The sequence below is a fragment of the Phoca vitulina genome, unplaced genomic scaffold, assembly GCF_004348235.1.
Source record: "Phoca vitulina isolate PV1807 unplaced genomic scaffold, GSC_HSeal_1.0 scaffold32, whole genome shotgun sequence".
Classification (NCBI taxonomy): domain Eukaryota; kingdom Metazoa; phylum Chordata; class Mammalia; order Carnivora; family Phocidae; genus Phoca; species Phoca vitulina.
Window position 1 is genome coordinate 2,310,157 of NW_022589735.1, and position 19,902 is coordinate 2,330,058.

General features: G+C 45.6%; 1 protein-coding gene across 1 annotated transcript; it reads left to right on the forward strand.

Moving 5' to 3' along the window:
- The first annotated feature begins 267 nt into the window (after positions 1-267).
- GFRA3 (GDNF family receptor alpha 3) lies at positions 268-16,265 on the forward strand. The gene is made up of 8 exons (XM_032425350.1): positions 268-414; positions 5,876-6,160; positions 10,254-10,346; positions 11,778-12,090; positions 14,549-14,652; positions 14,773-14,907; positions 15,300-15,388; positions 15,583-16,265. The coding sequence occupies exons 1-8, from the start codon at positions 336-338 to the stop codon at positions 15,670-15,672; spliced, it is 1,188 nt and encodes a 395-aa protein (XP_032281241.1). The 5' UTR covers positions 268-335; the 3' UTR covers positions 15,673-16,265.
- Positions 16,266-19,902: the final 3,637 nt, after the last annotated feature.

Genomic DNA, 19,902 nt, shown 5'->3' on the forward strand with positions numbered 1-19,902 from the left:
AAGTGGGCAGCGGACCGCAGGTGGGCAGGCTCGGGTAGAGCACCCTCTTGCACGCGGAAGCCGTGGCGCCTGACCTCGCTCGCCCCCACCCCCGCCGCCTTCTCCAGAGTAGAAGCAGCGGTGTGGTGCGTCCGTGCGCTTCGGAGTTGGAGGGCGGCGCCCAGGACCCTGGTGGGAGAGTGTCGGCGCCGCTCGAGGAAGGGCGGGAGGCGGCGGGGGGCGGCGGCGGTCCACAGCCCCGCGCGCAGAGCCTCGGCGCGAGGAGCGAGGGGGAGCGCGGCGCCCGGCGCTGGCACAGCGTCTCGGAGGGCGCCGGCCGGCGTGCGGACCGAGCCATGGCGCGTCCTCCGAACCCGCGAACACTGCCGTCCGTGCTCCTGCTCCTGCTGCTGGTACCGCTGCCGCTCGGAGCCGGTGAGTGTTGTCTGTGCGTAAGCAGGCCGGTTTGGCCAGGGCGTTCGGGGGAGGGGAGAGGAGCGTAGGCGGGGCGCCGGTCACAGGTGTCCATCTGACCGAGGAAGGAAGCCCAGGGTGCTGGGAAGGGGATGCCTTCCATGCCTAATACAGTTTTTGAACTATTATAGATGGAATGCTAGCCATGGCCAGGACACCCAAGCATCTCCTCTTCCCCCCACCCCCACCCGGTCCAGACGCACCTCTTTTGAGGGGCATCTGCACAGACAGAACAGTTGCAAAAAGCCAGGCTACTTCCACGAGAGCATCTCTAGAAGGCGGGAAGAATCAGAAGCAGGACTGCCATTTGCTCCACATGGGCTTCAAGTCTTCCACTCCCTGTAAGGACAGGGGAAGTGGACTCTAGGTACATATGAAGAAAGAGAAGTTTTTGTTGAAACCGACTTGTCACAAATTAGGGTTGTAAACTGCTGCTAAAACTTGCTAACATCATTATTTGGGAATATTTCTCGTCACCAACCTACTCCCACCCCCTACCCTTTCAGGACATATTTTTATTGTTTTAATTGGAGCAGAAGACTCGCTATAGGGGAAGATGGCTCAGCACAGTGCCTTGCCCTATTATAGATACACAATAGGTATTTTGTGGAACATATAGTTCAAGGTCTGCCATTGCCATTCCCCCGGGATGGGTAGCCTGGGATCCATGATCCCAGGGAATATGCCCATGACCTTTGGGAGTGGGATGGGTGCATGGAATCTTATTGTGGGACTCCTGCACAGAGCCTGAGTGGAGGAAATCCTGAGGCAGAGATCACACATGGACCCATCACCTCGGTCCACAAAGTAGTACTGCAGAAATACAATCTTGACTGCAAAACAGATATGGAAGGGAAACGCTGGTCTGTCCAGATTAACTCCATCAGTAAATCAGGGCAGCAAGGTATCATTTGTCTGATTTGACTGCCCAGAAAATTTCATTAACCCTAACAGTATAGCTGCACATCAAGATCAGGGGTAAACATTAAACACCTTCCTCATTAACCAGTTAAGTGTAGCAAGTTCCCCCCTGTTATGATGAAATTTAACATTGCCCCTACTTTTCTTTTGTTTAGCTGCAATTGCTCCTAAATCCACCACTGTTCAGATTCAGTGAACTATCAGCTATGAAATAAGAGAGGTTTACTTTTGAAAATTGTTGGGACTCAATATTTAGTCCAGTTTAAGCAATGAGACTTATACTTGTTACATTTCTTTCATTAGGCACTTACTGGGTACCTACCAGAAATAACCTCTTAAACATTTAGTATTTCTCAAACTGCTGAAATCCCTGTTTCCCTTTTGGTAAAGATAAATATCTCATGCCTTCCCTAAATCTGTTTTTGAAATTTAAAAGCTTTTTTCATCTTCCACATATATAATGATCAAATATGTTTTTTTGAACCACCCATTACCTTTGGAAATTCTGATACACCCCTTAAAGGAGCCTAACCTGTCTCTTCCCTAGCTCTCCTTTGAGAAACACTGGTTTAATCCAATCCCTCACCTTACATTTGGGCAACTAAGGTCCAGAAAGTGAAGGCAGGACTGGGACTAAGGTGAATGAATGAAGGGGTTGCAAAGAAACAGTAGTCAAGATAAAGAATATTTTAATGCAGTATTTTTTAAAAGAGTTTTTAGTTGTTTTTTTTTTTTAAGTAATATCTGCATCCAACATGGGGCTCCACCAACTGAGCCAGCCAGGTGCTCCTCAATGCAGTATTTTTAAAAAATCAAAATCAGTGCTCACTTCAGCAGCACATATACTAAAAATCAAAATCAGTGCTCCCCCCAAAATCCATGGTGAGCAAAATACCAAAATTTAAATAAAAAGAGTGACAATGCCATGCTGAAGCTTACTGGAGCCTGAAGCAAAAGGTATAATCAATACTACTGATCCTGCCTTTGTTTGTGCATTGGATGTGACCAGTTCTCAGGGTGCATCATATTTTCCAGTGAACTTGCTAAAACTCAGATTCCCAGGCATTATCACCAGAGGCTGATTCAGTAGTTCTGGGATGGGGTCAGAAATCTGCATTTTAATAAGCAATCTACTTGATTATCATTTGATTGGAAGAGAAGGTTGGACTGACTAAACTCAGATTCCTCCTAATTTTGGCACTTTGATTTTTTTTTTTTTTTAGGATTTTATTTATTCATTTGAGAGAAAGGGAGAGCACAGGCAGTGGGGAGGGGCACAAGGAGAGGGAGAAGCAGGCTCTACCTCCCCCCAGCAGGGAGCCCAATGTGGGGCTCAATCCCAAGACCCTGGGATCCTGACCTGAGCCAAAGGCAGACACTTAACTGACTGAGCCACCTGCGCACCCGGGCACTTTGATTTTAAGTAGAGGGAAGGGGCTCAGGGAAATTACAGAGGTGGCAGAATTTCTCTGTTATTTGGTTATTTCTTAAACAGTAGGAGCTCATAAAAAACAAGCACTGTTCTAGGGCACTGGCAATAGAGTAGTGATAAGATAGATGTGGAAGTCTAGATGGAGAGATAATAAAAAATCAAGTTAAAAAATCAAGTAATGAAAAGTGCTATGCAGAGTTTTGGAGTAATGATGTGGTAGAGTAGCTAGGGGGTTATTTTCAATTGGTTTGTTGGGGATGGTCTTTCTGCAGTGACATTTAGGCTGAAAAGTGAATTACTAGAAGGGGCCAGCCACGTGAAGATCAGGGGGAAGAGCATTCCAAGCAGAAAGGCTAGGGCAAAAACGCTAAGGTTGACACAGGCTTGTCTGGTTCAGTGGCAACAGAAAGAAGGCTGGTGTGGGTGGAAGGAAGTGGGCGAGGAAGAGAGGGCTAGGAGGTAAGGTTAGATAAGTGAGCAGGGAACAGGGTGCATAAACTAGATCCGAATCTAAGTGCATTGGAAGCTGTTGGAAGAATTTAAGCAGAGAAATGAGATGATCTCATTTACAATATTTAAGAGATGATCCCATGTAATGCCAATTGCCATTAGAATTATGTTATATTCACATAATGGAATGATACACAGTAAGAAAAATAGAAATAAGGCAGTTACAACCATACTTAATAGTGTGGGTGGGGACGCCTGGGTGGCTCAGTCGTTAAGCGTCTGCCTTCCGCTCAGGTCATGATCCCAGGGTCTGGGATTGAGCCCCACATCGGGCCCCTTGCTCAGCGGGGAGCCTGCTTCTCCCTCTGCCTGCCACTCCCCCTGCTTGTGCACGCACATGCTTTCTCTCTCTCTCCCTCAAATAAATAAATAAATAAATAAAATCTTTAAAAAAAATAGTGTGGGTGAACTTCATAAACATAATATTGAGCAAAAGAAACCAAGACACCAAAAGCACATATTGTATGACTGAAAAACAAACAAAACTAATCTCTAATGTTAGAAAATCAAGACATTGATTTCCTTTGGAGCGGTTGGTGACTGGCAGAGGGCATCTGGGAGCTGGTAATGTTCTGGTCCTTTATCTGAGGTCTGGCTACACAGTCTACTCAATTTGAAATTCATTGTACTGTACATTTTGATTAATGCATGTTTATGTGTGTTGTGCTTCAATGAAAAATTATTACCAAACATGATATACAAATGATAAACAAGCACATGAAAATATGCTGAACATCATGAGTTTAAGGGAAATGCTAATGGAAACAGCAATGATATGCCAGCTCACACCTGTAAGGATGGCTGGTTAAAAAAAAAAAAATACAAATCAGAAAATAAAAAGAGTTGGCAAGTCTGTGGAGAAATTGGAACCTTTGTACAATGCTAATGGGAATGACAAATGGTGTAGCCACTGTGGAAAACAATTTGGTGGTTCCTCAAAAAGTTAAACACAGAATTACCATATGACCCAGCAACTCCACACGTAAATATATATCTAAAAGAATTATACAGAATTCAAGCAAATACTTGTACATGAATGCTCACAGAAGCCCTATTCACATTAACCAAAACATGGAAACATCCCAAATGTTCATCAGCTGGTGTATAGATAAACAAAACATGGTATATCCATACAATGAAATATTACTCATTCGTAAAAAAGTGAAGTACTGATATATGCTACCATGTGGATGAACCACAAAAAGCAGTATGTTAGGTGAAAGAAGCCAGATACAAAAGATGATGTATTTTATGATTCCATTTGTATAAAATATCTAGAATGGGTAAATCTGTAGAGACAGAAGGTAGATTAGTGGTTGCCGGAGACTAGGGGGGAGGGAAATGGAGAGTGACTGTTTAATGGGTATGGGCTTTCCTTTTGGGGTAATGAGAATATATTGGAGTTAGGTAGATGTGATGGTTGAACAACATGTGAGTATACTGAATGCCACTTAGTTATGCCCTTTAAGCTGGTTAATTTTATGCTGCATGAATTTCACCTCAATGAAAATGATTTCCAGCCTAAAAATTTTTCATTAAAAAAGGTGGCTGCAAACAACAAAATGGTAGTTACATGAGGTGAAGGATGTATTAACTAATCTTATTGGGTTAATCACTTCACAGTACATACATGAATCAAATCATCACATTGCATACCTAAAACTTACACAATGTTGTATGTCAATTTTATCTCAATAAAGCTGGAAAACAAAACAAAACAGAAAGATGGCTGAATGGTATGGGAGAATGAATTTGGAAGATGGAATCAGGGAGACCAATAAAAAGTCTTGGAAGTAGTTCTGACAGGAGTTGATGGTGGTTTGAGCTAAGGAGGTGGTGATAGATGAGAGAAGTGGACAGTTTCCTGATATATTGTGGAGTTGACAGGACTTGTTGGATTAAACAGGAAAGAGAAGAATTAAAAATGATTCCTAGAAGTTTTGCCTTGCAAAACTGATGACATGATGGCATTCTGGTATCCTTTGATAGGGATGCTAAGTTCTAGGTTGTAGGGTCTTCCACAAGGGCTGACTTATAACCAACCTTAGTATTCTTGAGTGACAGAATCAGCAAAAGCTCCCCAACTCCAACACTGACCCTTTCCCCCTGGAAGGTATTTTTAAGTGACTTTTAATGGAAGCTTCAGAGTTGTTGTTAAGTGTCATTTAGCACTACCATGCACCCTGTCAACTCTCTGGTTATGATACTAGCCCTGCCCATGCATTGCCCTGCCAAGGGCCCTCTTCTCTGTGCCTGGCAGGGTCATGAGGCTCAGCTTCAAACAACAGTCCCCCTTCTCCCAGGAGGCTGAGAAGCCTCTCTTCAAACCTACCTCTTCTTGGACCTGATCTGTTCTGTCCAAATTGTGACAGCTACAGATTCTTTACTCCTGCGGGGCTTTTCTCCCCGCTTATTCCTAAAGGCCTTTGTGCCACCCCAAGACTTTCCTGCCCAAGGTTTGGTCTTGAATCCCCCCTACTCTACCTTACAACTTGTTACTCCCAGGCAGCTACTCTGACCTCATGTGAGCCTCACCTGGTCTCTCTTCCTCCACAACAGACCCCCTCCCCACCGAGGGCCGGCTGGTGAACAGCTGTATCCAGGCCAGGAGGAAGTGCCAGGTCGATCCTATTTGCAATGCTGCCTACCACCACCTGAATTCCTGCACCTCTAGTGTAAGCACCCCATCACCTTCACAGGAGCTTTTGGTCCCTGAGGAGTGCAGGGAGGCAGCACAGCACCTCAGGAATAGCTCTCTGATGAGCTGTACATGCCACCGCCGCATGAAGAACCAAGTTGCCTGCCTGGACATCTATTGGACCGTTCACCTTGCCCGCAGCCTTGGTGAGGCCCCCATCATAGAGTGGACTCAGCTAAGGAAGATGGCTCTTGTGGGTTGTTGTTTAATCCTGCAGAATATAGGCCGGATGGGTAGATTCTGACTAGGATGGTAATGAAGCTCTGCATTTGACGTCAGTAAGATGTAGAGGGAAGACTTGGCAATATCTTTCTGGGCACCCACAACACTGCCCTCTCTTCTCCCTACTTCCCCCTTTCTTACCTGGTCACATGTAACTGCCTCTTGGCAGAACTCTGACCCAGGCCGAGGCCCAACCTGGGCAGCTCCTGGAACAGAAGGGTATGGACAGGATGTGGAAGGAAATGATCTTAACCCATTCACAGATTCCAAATACAATGTAATCCATAAGGTCAGAGAGACTGGGAGGCAGCGTCCTGGTCCTGCCTTTAACAGAAAGGATACTCATTAACCAGACAGAAGGTAGTAAGAGGGAAGACACTGGAATAGCCAAAGAGAGAAGAGCTTCCTCTTACTCTTTCCAGAAAGGTGTCTACCTTTCTGTATTAGCCAGCTTTTACTGGACTATGCTGCAATAACAAAACAGTGACTTGTAAAACAAAGGTTTAGTTCTTGCTCATATTCTGTGTTAGCTGTGTCATGTGTCCTCTTCATTTTTGAATCCAGGCTGAAGGTACCGCCTCCATCTGGGAAGTTCTTTTCTCATGGCAGAGGGAAATAAGCAATGACAGAAGTATGTGATGCCTTTAAAAGCTTCTACACAGATGTTACATGAAATTCTTATGCTCACATTCCATGAACAAAGCAGATCCCATGACCAAGCCTGACATCCCTGGTGAGGGGGAAGTATACTCCTCCCACAAGAGACCCTGAAAATCACATGGCAATAAGTGAGGATATATAATCTTACAGGGAGGGCAAAAATAGTCAGAGATAATATACAAGCTCCCATAGTCCACTATTTGGTTAAAATACTCATTTCTCTCTCTTCCACAAGCAAAATATATCAACCCCCTTCCTTCTTTTCTTTTCTTTCTTTCAGATTTTTTATTTTTAAGTAATCTCTACACCCAACGTGGGGCTCAAACTCACAACCCCAAGATCAAGAGAGTTGCATGCTCTTCTCCCTGAGCCAGTCAGGTGCCTATCAACCCACTTTCTAAGGAAGATACCCTAAGCATTCTATCCAAGCAGTACATCAGTTTCCCAGTCTAGGATCTTGTGATAATTTCTGTCAGGTCTGGATATGACTCTTCTTGATCTATCTACCTATGGACAAAAAGGACAGGTCATCTGCCTCCAATATATATTCTGTATACAACACTGGAACAGGGACAGGAGAACACAACACTCTCAGGAAGGGGAGGAATGGGAGGCACACAGCAGACGTTGCTCAGTTGTTCTGATGTCCTACTACATAAACATTGTAAGGGCCATCTTCCCTTGGTAGTGGGCACTGCTCTTTAAGGTTTTGTTTATTTATTTGTCAGAGAGAGAGAGACAGCGAGCGCACAAGCTAGGGAAGCTGCAGGCAAAGGGAGAAGCAGGCTCCCCGCTGAGCAAGGAGCCTGATGGGGGACTCGATCCCAGGACCCTGGGATAATGACCTGAGCCGAAGGCAGACACTTAACCGACTGAGCCACCCAGGCGTCCCGGCACTGCTCTTTAATAAGGCTCTGCTTTTGCTCCTTAGGAGAGTTGCTTTATCTGTTGTTTACCAGGGCTCTTGGCCCAGCCCCCCTACCCCTGGCAGGTCCTTCCTTTCCCATTATTTTCTTTGGCCATGTCTGAGAAGGATATTGGAGACTCCCACCTCCTTGAGGAGTGAACAGCATTCTCAGCTTGCTTGCTACCTGAGGAATGTTGGGAACATTTTCAGACTCCAGTAGAGTCTATTTGAATCCAGGCTGGTGGCTCTTAGCAGTACAACTCTCTCAAAACTTAATTGCTTTTTATATCTTTGGTTCCTGTCACCCCATGTGCCAGTAGCCTTCCCAATAATTCTTTTCAAGATATGTGTCTCTATCTAGACCTAATTAGAAGTATCTTGCTCTTACCAGGCTTCTGTGGGAGAGTCACTACCCTAGTCTTTTGTCTCTGAGCATATTTGTCTAACTGGCAGGATTTATTGATACCATCTTAATCAATGAGAGATCTCCACAAAGGGCATGATAGCCATATCATTGAATTGGTCTTTGCCCTAAGGCTGAGTTGTAATCGACCTTATTACACAAAGCATCTTTCAATTTTATCTTTTACTATTTGAATATGAAAAACAGTTGCATATCTTAATCCTACAAATCCTCAAATTTCTGGATTGTTTCTTTTCTTTTTCCTTCCTATTTGCAAACTGGCCATTTCTCTGATCTTTTGTCTTTCTTGTAGTACCTTGCAAAATGCAGCCAATAGCGATCAAGACATACTAGAACCTTCTGCTTCTCAGCTTCTTTCCCTTAAAGCGCAATGTCATTCAGTACATCTTTCTTCCAAGTTATTGCAGGCAACAATTTTACCAAATGCGTTGCCACTGCATATTGAGGACTGCTATTTTTCATATCCCAGGAACAGCTTATTCACCATCCACTCACTGCCCAGTCCCAAAGCCAAAACCACACATTTTAGATTCTTTGCTGTTATTGCCGCAATCATTTCTAGATACCAGTTACATTTTTAATAAGAATTTGCTAGGTTATGCTGCAGTAAAAACCAACCAACCCCCACATATCTGGCCTTCCACAACAAAATTTTCATTTTTGCTCGTTACACATCTGCTGTGGGGTTCCTTGAGTTAGCTTTGTCTTTGCTCTACCTGTCTTCTTCTTTCTAGGACCCAGGCTGGTAGAGGGAAAAGAACAGCAGCAGGATAATGTGATGGTTCGTAAAGCTTCTGCTCAGATGTGATTTATGTCAGTTTAGCTTACAGTCCACAGGCCAGAGCAAGTCACATGGGTCATCCTTACAGTAGGGTGTGGAAGTATACTCCTTTCATAGGGGGCCTGAAAGTCACATGGCAAGGGGGGATGGGGGGCGGTGGTGTATAATTCTCCCACAGGGTGGGTAGCTAGCATATAACTGGAAACAGTAATACAATTTACCACACTTTTTGTTCCTTGTTTTCCACTCGTCCTAATCAATTCTCTTTGAGAGCTTCCCCAGAGACTTCTCCCTGGATCCTCTTGCCTTCCCAACTTTTCCCTTGAGAAAAGTCTTTCAGGTCTTCCCAAATATCCAGACCATCCTTTCTTATCTGCTTGACATCATCCATATTTCTTCCCTCCTGAAGATGTATTCTCAAAGGCATATTGAGTGACACCTTGCATTCTCTCACCTCTCTCTTCCAACAAGATTTATTACCCAACATTTATTGAGTACCTACCATGTGTATGAGCTATGCAGTGACTTTATAAGACCTATTATGTCTCTTTAAGGAGCCCACAGCACCCTGCAGGTGACTGGGAAAAGTATGTTACCTTTGAGATCATCGTCTCTTCCAGAGTTCTCTGCTTTTCTCAGTCTGGTTCAGTTTGGGACCCGGACTCAAAGCCACGTCCTCAGCATGCGATGCGTCTCCATAGCTAGGTGGTCAGGTCTAGAACAGAGTCTACTACTGCCCCTTCCTTAACAGTAAGAGACAACAAGACAGAGTCCCCTTGCCTGCTTATGTACCCACAGGCCATATGTCTAGTGGTTAGGAGTGGAAACTCTGGAATCAGATAGTCCAGGTTTCAAGTCCCAGCTCCACTTTTTAGCCTCTGTGAGCCTGAGCAAGTGACTTAACCTCTCTCAGCCTGTTTCTTCTTACCTACCCAAAGGCTTCTAGGAGGACTGACATTGAATTTTTTCTTCTTTTTTACTGATGCCATGGTGCCCAGCGCACAGTGTACTCAACAAATAGTAGCTTTATTATTTTTATCATTAAATTCATGGTATTCATTGAGCCCAGCCTATACCTTTATGGCCTTGCTTTTTTTCTCACCTCTAACTGCTTGCAGCTAGTTAGGTAGAGACTGTGCCTTTTCCTTTTTTCCACAGGGCTTTGAGGGCTGACCCAGCAGCCTCAGCCCCTCCTGCTCCCACCCCCCAACCCAGTCCTCAGGATTCTTGTCACCTTGTCTCTAGGTGACTTTGAACTGGATGTCTCCCCCTATGAAGACACAGTGACCAGAAAACCCTGGAAAATGAATCTCAGCAAACTGAACATGCTCAAACCAGGTGTGGAGGGCAAGCTGAGGCTGGGGCATGAGGGGTGGGCCTGGACCCTGAAGGAAGAGTGGCTGGTGGGGAACACAAACCAGAGGGCATGTTGGGGGAGAGTTCTAGTCTGCCAGGTAACTAAAGAAGCATTGTGTCAGGGTGAGAGTCTGAGCTGTGGGCATGGTGTGGTCTTATGAGTCAACAAAGAGCACTAGGTATTAGGGAGGCATTTGAAGAGAGCCCATTAGGGTTCCAAAAGATGGGTCTCTACAAAGGGTCTGATGAAGTGGCAGCAGTCCCAGAAAAAATATGCTGAAATGAAGTATTTACCCTTATTTGAGGCAGCCAGGAAAGTAGCTTTTTGTCCCTGAAGACTAGGAAATTGCTTGTTTTCAAACCATTCTAATGGGATGGGCGAGGTGTTGGACCGGGAAAATGGTGAGAGAGAATGTGACTCCTCAGGGGTGACTCAGGGTGGGAGCCATCTGTCTGGCAAGGATTAAAATGCATGTTTTGGCAGCTCTTTCTGTCCATGGGTCCTGTCCCCATGCTTTAATAAAATCACCATTTTGCACACACACACACACACACACACACAAATAAATAAATAAATAAAATGCATGTTTTTCAGGACAGTGGGGCTATTGTGTTAATTGGGAAGGAGCACACACACATGCACTTGCTTTTTGAGAAAGACGTGAGCTTTGTTGTACAATCAGTCCTATATATTGGAAATAGAATTTTCAGAGAAAAGCATAAAGATTTATACATAAACTCTTAGTTACAAGGAATCTGGGAATAACCTGTTCCAGTCACTCCATTGTTCTGACTGCTAGAATATTCTGTTAATAGTAATAGCACCATAATTTCCCAAGACTCGGAGTATGGGGAGCTTTTATGCATACATCAGTCATTAAAAACAGGTGTTATTAAAACTGGGCAGAATAGATGCAAAACATAACAAATATTCTAAGTAGAATTCGGTTGCATCTGTTTCTGATGGTTCAGAAAGTGCTTTAGCATGTTAGGGGGCCTCTAGCTAATGATTTCTACCATGAAATTTCACTCACTGCATACAACTGAGGAAGAAGGCGTTTCAGTTGAGATTTCTGGCCGCTTCAATTCTAGGTAAATGAGCGCGATAGACAGATGATAGATAGCTTCTGTTTCTTTTATTTATTATTATTATTATTTTGTTGTTGTTGTTTTGTTTTGTTTTACACCTAGGCAAGCTGAGGAGTAGGATGAGGGAAGCTCACAAATAACAGATACAATTTATGGGTAGTGGGAAAGCCACGGATTAGCAGTGGCGGTATTCAGGGTAGTCGTCACTTTCCTCCTATCCCCACCACCGTCCATGTTAAATCGGAGGGTTGCAGGGGTTCCTAGCAAAACTGGGCTGCCCGTTTGCAGAGACGACTGGTGACTTGGTGCCCTTCTCCCCCCCAGACTCAGACCTCTGCCTCAAGTTCGCCATGCTGTGCACTCTTAATGACAAGTGTGACCGGCTGCGCAAGGCCTATGTGGAGGCGTGCTCGGGGTCCCGCTGCCAACGCCCCACCTGCCTCCGGCAGCTCCGTGCCTTCTTTGAGAAGGCGTCGGAGCCCCACGCTCAGGGACTGCTGCTGTGCCCGTGCGCACCCGCCGACCAGGGCTGCGGGCAACGCAGGCGCAACACCATCGCCCCCAGCTGCGCGCTGCCGTCCGAGGCCCCCAACTGCCTGGAGCTGCGGCGCGTCTGCGTCTCCCACCCGCTGTGCAGGTGCAGGTGCAGGTGCCGGGTGTGGGCGGGCAGGGTGGGCGAGGGCGCCGCGCACGACGCTCCTTCTCCGATGGCCGCCTTCCTGTGCGGGGCCGGGTTTGCCGCCCAGGGACCGTGGAATGACTTCACCCCGTAGCTCCCTTCAGTATTTTCTGAAACCCTTTTCTCAAAAAAACTTTGTGTAAAGACTTTGTGTAAAAACTTCAGAAAATATAAAAACGTATAAAATAGCACTCAGAATCCCTCACCTGAAGATAATCCACATCCTTTGGGGAGGGTTTCCTTCCAGTCTTTTCTGTATACAGATAAACCAAACGATATTCTAGAAATATATTTTTACCTTCCTTCCCCCCCCCCCCCCCCACTTATGTGTATATCTCATGGGCGTTCTTCTGGGGAGGCAGTATGGGATAGTGGTGACCACCGGCTCCGAAGTCAGACAGATGTGAATTTAAAGCCTGGGGCTGTGTGACTTTGAGCCCATCACTTTAACCTAAAACTGCATCACTTAACCTAACGTTCCTCTTAGTCCTCTGTAAAAAGTGGGATAATAATACAGATCTCATGGGATTCTGGTGAGAGTTAAATTGCATAATTTATGTAGATGCTTAGCTTACTGGTGCAGAGTAAGTGCTCAGTAAATGGTGGTGCTTATTTTGTCTTTTACTGTCCTTCCACAACTTGATTTTTAAATGCCTACGTTGTATTCCGTTTTATGGATGCCCCATACTTTATTTAATCCTTCCTCTATTGTTGGATATTTAGGTTGCTTTCTTTATTGCTATAAATAATGCTACAATAAATATCACTCTTGTTCATTTTTTTAAAGATTTTATTTATTTATTTGTCAGAGAGACAGAGAGAGAGCACAAGCAGTGGTAGCGGCAGGCAGAGGGAGAAGCAGGCTCCCCGCCGAGCAAGGTGCCTGATGCGGGACTCGATCCCAGGATCCTGGGATCATGGCCCCATCCGAAGGCAGACGCTTAACTGACAGAGCCACCCAGGCATCCCTCACTCTTGTTCATTTTTGCGCACAAATCTAATTATTACTTAGGACGTGTTGCTACAAATGCCAATACCAAATCAAAGTATGTGATGATCTGTAAGATGTTTGATACATATTCTCCAGAAATTCCGATCTGGCTTTCCTCTGCCTCCTCAGGACGAAACACTCACCAAATTGAAGTTATCATCCATTCAAGTAGCATTTGCTGACAATGAGAGTCACCCCAACCTTGTTTTGCAGCCTGGTTCTAGCCCTTATTTCTATGTAACCTTGAGCAAGTTACCTAACCTCTCTGAGCCCCACTTCCTTCTTCTCTAAAGTGTTACACAAAAGCTCTCAAACATCGGTACACCAACACTTACTGAGTACTTACTATGGACTAGGTACTGTTTTAGATACTCTGCATTAACTCATGTAAACCTTACAAGAACCCTGTAAGATAGATGGTATTGTCGTTTTTTATCATCTTCACTTTACAAAGAAGAAACCACAGCAGAGAAAGTTTAAATAGCTTGTTGAGGTTCATCCAGGTAATAAGTCGGGTTACGTAATGAGGTTTGGAATGAAGTCTGGCCTAACCGCTTGGCTACACTGCCCCTTGTGCTCGTAGTTGCTACTGTTACGTAGCAAGTGCCGGGCTAGATGACTAAGACACTGTCCTTCCCTTCGAGGAATTTGCATTTGGGGGGCAGGTGACAGAGAAGTAAACCACCCATCTAACAAAAGGCAAAATGTAAGGAAAACTGCAGAAGTATGTACAGAAAAACATACTTGTAATTCTATCACCTGAAGATAACCAGCTTTACCTATTATAGGATCAGTGTGAAGAATAACAGTATCTGACATATAATGAACACTTCGCATATACCAACCACTATGCTAAATGCTGTATATGCAATCTCTTATTTCATCCTCACAAAAACCCACTTGGAACTATGGTTTTCATTTCTTCCTTTCTTTTTTTTTTTTTTTTAAGGATTTTACTTAGTTATTTGAGACACACAGAGAGAGAGAAAGAACAGGGGGAGGAGCAGAGGGAGAGGGAAGAGGAGACTCTGTGCTGAGCCCAACGCAGGGCTCGATCCCATGACCCTGAGATCATGACCTGAGCCGAAATCAAGAGTCAGACGCTCAATCAACTGAGCCACCCAGGCTCCCAGTACTGTTTTCATTTCTATTCACAGTTGAGAAAACTAAGGTTAAAGAAGCTGCCTGAAATCTCATAGCTAGGTATTATGGAGCCCAAATTCAAAGTGGTCTGCTTTGAGGGATGGGGCGACAGTGCATTTAATCGTGACAGGAACAGGCTTCACTGAGGGGGAAGCCCTGGGCCAGGCCTGAAACCAGACGAGGATTTGGCATGAAGATGGGTATGTCCGCTAAAGGGGTAACAAGGGGGAAGGCTGCAGGCCAGACCCTCAATGAGGACTCTTAAAATTTCCCTTCTTCCAGATCTCGCCTGGTCGATTTTCAGACCCACTGCCATCCTCTGGACATCCTAGGGACCTGTGCAACAGAACATTCCAGATGTCTGCGAGCATACGTGGGGCTGATTGGTGAGGCTGGGGGCCATGGAGAATGCTCTGGAGATGGAGCACTCCTGAGACAGGTGTCAGAGAGTGGGGACTGAAGTTTGGGTTGGCCGAGGCCCTGACAATCCTCTCTTCACCCCACAGGGACTGCCATGACTCCCAATTTTGTCAGCAGTGTCAACACCAGTATTGCCTTAAGCTGCACCTGCCGAGGCAGCGGCAACCTGCAGGACGAGTGTGAGCAGCTGGAAGAGTCCTTCTCCCACAATCCCTGCCTCAGTGAGTACGTTCCACCTGCTCCCAGCCCCCATGGTTCTGTCAGCTGGATCCCAGGAGAGGAAAAGGGTCAGCTCTGTGGTCCATCCTGGTTCCATCCATCTCCTGCAGACATCTCCTGCCCCCTCCTCAGCATAGGTTTACATCCCCCGAAGTCTGGGCCTTTCTTCCTTCTCCCACTCCCTGAATGACCCCCCCAGGCTGCCTGTTCTACCTGTCTTGGCCCCAGGGACACTCTCCAACTCAAGGAACAAGCAAGCAGAATGAGACAATAGCCCACTCCCACCTGCCCTGCTATATGTCAGGGTCCCTGAGACATTCCCTTACCTTCCGTGGGAGCCTGAGAAATCTCTGCCATCTGCCTGCTTCCATTCTACCTTCTCTCCTCTCCTCAGTGGAGGCCATTGCAGCTAAGATGCGTTTTCACAGCCAACTCTTCTCCCAGGACTGGGCGGACTCTACCTTTTCCGTGATGGAACACCAGGTAGGGCCTCCTCTATTACACACCTCTTAACCTTTACTGGACTAGCTGGGAGAAACCCAGAGAAGGGGACAGAGGGGGTGACCTCATGAATACTATAGACCTCTAATGGATACCTCAGGGGAGGGAGACAAGGCCTTGACTGAGGCCAAGGTGGTGAAGGGGGTGGAGCTGACTCCATTCCATTTCTTCTACAGAACAAAAACCCTGCTCTGAGGCCACAGCCGTGGGTGCCGTCTCTTTTCTCCTGTACACTTTCCTTGATTCTGCTCCTGAGCCTCTGGTAGCTGGACTTCCCTTGGGCCCCTTTCCCCTCAACCACACCCAGTTGACCTGCAGCCTGCAAGGGCTAAGGAAAGAGCATCATCCAGAAGGAGTCCTGTGCGGTAAACAACATGGCGACCCTGACTGCACCCCACATATCCAGCTGACTCCAGATGGGGCCATAGTAGAAACTGACTAGCTAAGTTCTCGTTCCCTCTGCTTCTGACTCAGGCTGCCCTTTCTTAGGACTTGGTGACTGTGGTTTAGTCATCTTCTGGTGGAGACCATCTTCTGGTGGAGACCACCTCTACTAAGCTCTCTTCTAATCCCTTCCTCCTGCCCACCAGAATCACCCAGGCTCTAACAAATCAGCCATTCTCTATTGCATTCTCCAGGTAGGCAGGGCTGGATGTTCTGAGGCAGCCTAGAAAGACATTCCCCATTGTGAGGAAGGCTGGGGCAAGACTCCTACCCCCTTGTCTCCTCCTCTAAATGGGGCAGATGGGAACTTGCTGCCTGTCCTACCCGGGGATCCTGCAGAGCATTAGAGCATCAGGAGCCAGAGCATTTGGGTCTTGCTTTCTTCCTGCTCCTGTCCTGAAGTACCCCCATCCCCTTGGATCATGATTAAACATTTGACTTAAAAACTTTGCTCCTTTCCCATTTTCTCACATTGTGAATTTATACAGAATTAGGAGTGTTACAGATACAAGAGTAGAGGCCAGGTGAGACAGCAACCCTGCCACCAATTGCTGTGTGACTTCCAGGCAAGTTTCTCAACCTCTCTGTGTACTTGACATGGAGCTGGAAGAACAAATCGCTTATGGGAGGCTGTGGACCTTGTATCTGTCCCGGATCCAGCCATTTCTAGGATACTGTCTGGGATCTGCCACAGCAGCTGAGAGGGGAGTGTCCTTAGTCAACCAAAGCATTTATTGAGCACCTGCTTGTGTTATTGGTTTGCTCCAGACCATAATGGGGGCCAGAGGAAAGGAGAGACTGGTCCTTGATCTCATTTGCAATCCTGTTGGGATAAGGAAACAAAGTAGTTGGGAAAATATATTTATAGAGCTGTGGACATTTATCTATTAATTCACTCACTCACTCTTTCCAAAGCATCTCCTGAGTGCTGGCTGTGCAAGACACTGTGCTGGATGTAGAAGATTCTGAAGTCATAATAAGATCCTGTTTTCAAGTCTTTCACACACCAGAGCAGGGGAGTAGACAAGAAGAATGAGGTAGTGTGATGAGTGCTGTACAATAATTATAATAATAACCCTCATTTATCTAGCCCCTACTACATGCATTAATTCATTGGATCCTCCAACAACATTTGACTTTGTCAGTTACTAGCTATATGACCTCGGGCTCAACTTTTCTAGACCTCATTATCTACATCTGTAATGTGAAAAAGCATAGAACCCACTTCAGAAGGAATGAGATAACCCATGTAAAAGCATTGGGACTGACACATAGTAAGAACTGAAAAAAGGTAGCAATTATAGTAAGTGGTTTTTGTAGAAGATTTGGGCGATACAGATAATTATAAAGAAGAAAGTAAAATCTTTAAATTCCTACTCGCAAACTGCCAAATGCTCTCTGCATCTCTGTGCACATGAGAATCAGTGGGCATGTATAATTTTATGTAAATGAGGTATCCTTGTGTAGGTCACAGATATCTTTCAGCATGCATGAGTAGAGCTTGACCTACATCATCCTTTTTATCAGCTGCAGAACGTGACTTGAATGGATGCTTATTCCTTCATACATAGTTTATTTAACCAGTTCTACATCAATGGGTATTTGATTGTCTTCTCATTTTTCTCCCAACCAAGTTTTAAGGTAGTGAGGAGGTGACTGGGGGTAGGATGTGCAGAGTTGCTGCCAGAGTGTGGGTGGGATAGGGAAGCCTCTCCTTATACATTTTGTATCCCCATAGCCCACCCTGCCCCCAGGAAATGCTCAGCCAGCGTGTCTCCCTGCAAACTTCAGTGGGGCACTGGGTGGGACCTTCCCCTTCCTCCCTTCCCAGGAAGATCTCTGAGCTGGCAAAGCCTCTCCATTTGCTTTGGCTCCATTAGCCTGGGGCTGGGGGTGTGAATGGTGCAGTCATTCCTTGCTAAGTGCTTGAATTAGACTAATAGGTCATCTGTGCTTTTCTCTGAAGAAGGTCCAAATTTCTGGTAAACAACCAGACCACTCCCCGAGCCCAGGGCCCAGAGCCAAGACCTGGGGTGGGGGCACAGTGGCTGGACTGCAGCTTTTAATTGTATCCTGACTGAGCAGAATGGTGACTGCCATTAGACTAGCTCCTGGGTAACAAGGAAGGAAGGGCCACTGGCTGCAGTGGTAAATAGTGAGTGCTGAATTGCAGGCTTCTCCGTGGTCGGGGGTAGAGCAGACTGTCTTTTAAATGACTATCTTCATACTCACCTATTCATTCATTCATTCATTCATTCAACAAACCTTTAGCAAGCACTTGCTGTGTGACAGGTTATGAGTATTTTTTCAAGACCTTTCCCTGACCATTCATGAGTTACCATTTTGGTGAAGGGCAGCCCAGGACTCTTAACAGCTGGACCTCAATTGTTTATATCAATTTTAATGGTTTTGGTTGGCAAGTTTTTGGCTTCCTATTTCTAGAAAAGCTTGTAAACATGAGGAATTTATGCTTGTTTTGCTCTCCATGTATATTTAACTTAGATAATAGTAAAAGTACTTAAAACCAATTAAAAAAAAACAATCAGTGTTCTTTTGAGGACTGGAAATAATACTTGGTACAGCATCTGATACAGGATGAATACTCAATAGATAGTAACTATTACTGTTATCTCCTCCAGGAGGGGATCTGTGGGTACCAGGTGTTCTGGAGCAGGTGAGTGATGGTACTGGCTCTCCTTCCAATTGTGGGCTGAATTCTGGATGGGGCTGCTCCTGGGAGACTCACTATTCAAGCTCTGAACTCCAAGATGGAAGCCAGAGCTCTGGGTCTGTATCTCTGGTCTAAGGGACCTTGGATAAGAAGACATGGAGTCAAAGAAAGTCAGTGTCTTAGTCAAGGATCTTTTGGCTAACAGAAACATTGGAATTACTTAGTAAAAGGGAAATGTCATGTACTCCAATCCCAGGAAATTCAGCCAGGCCTTGCAGTACTGAGATTGGTGAGTCAGGAACCAGTCTTGACTGCTCTCAGTTGAAGGCCTAGACATCTTGAACCATCTACTTTATTCTCTCTGCAGGCCACCTTCTTGTGCATGACCTTACAGGTCTAGCGACTTCACCTTAAATGATCTCCCATCCTAGTTCCAAATTCACAGGAAATCTGATTGTCCATGCACAGGTTCTAGATTGGCTTTTCTGGGTTGAGGCACAATCCCAGGCCTACCAGCTGGGTAAAGGAAACAGAGCTACATACTACTAAAGTAATTACAGGGTCCCAGGTCTATTAGTGGAAGGCATTTCTCAGAGAACACAGTGTGGCTCAGCACAACCCCCAAAGGCATAGACTCTTGTCAGGGAATTGGGGTTTAATCACCCAAGGCCCAGCTTTCCTTCTTTTGTGGCTTCCTTCCTGGCTTTGGAGTGTCTTCTCTGAGCTTCCTTTTTGGATGCCCTGAAGGGATGGGAATGTAGGAACACAGACCGGGTGCTGTGGCTCCTTGGGTGTGAGAAGCACCCTTGGAGCTAGATCTGAGTGAAGGTTCTTTATGGCTGCAGAAGGAGGCTTTGCTAGATTTTTGTTTCTGGCAGTTGAGTAAGGCAAAGTGAAGGGGATCAGAGTATGCCATTCCAAAATATGCCACTTTGGCATGAGCATGATTTTGAGCTGAAGGCAATAGAGAAGCAATAGATGCAGGAAGAGTTCTGTGCCCTCCCCTTAACAGCCTGAAAGCAGGGCATAATTAAAGATGGGGAGTCAACACCAAGATGAGTTTGCATAAACAGACCTTCCTAAAATAGCCCTTCTCTTCCTAAAATAGTTCCCCCATATATTTCCTAGTCACTTACCCACAATGTATTGCCCTTTGGCCCCAAGCCCTCTTTACTTTGTTAGAAGGGCACATAAGACCCCTAATCTAATCCTGGGTCTTATCTGAGTTTCACTTCTTTTCTGTAAACTCCAATGCAGGTAAATATTAATAAAATTTTTGCCTTTTCTCCTGTTAATCTGCCTTTTGTTAGTTTAATTCACAGGCTTCCAGATACTGAACATAAGAGGGTAAAGAAAAGATTTCTCCCCCTGACGAAAGCAC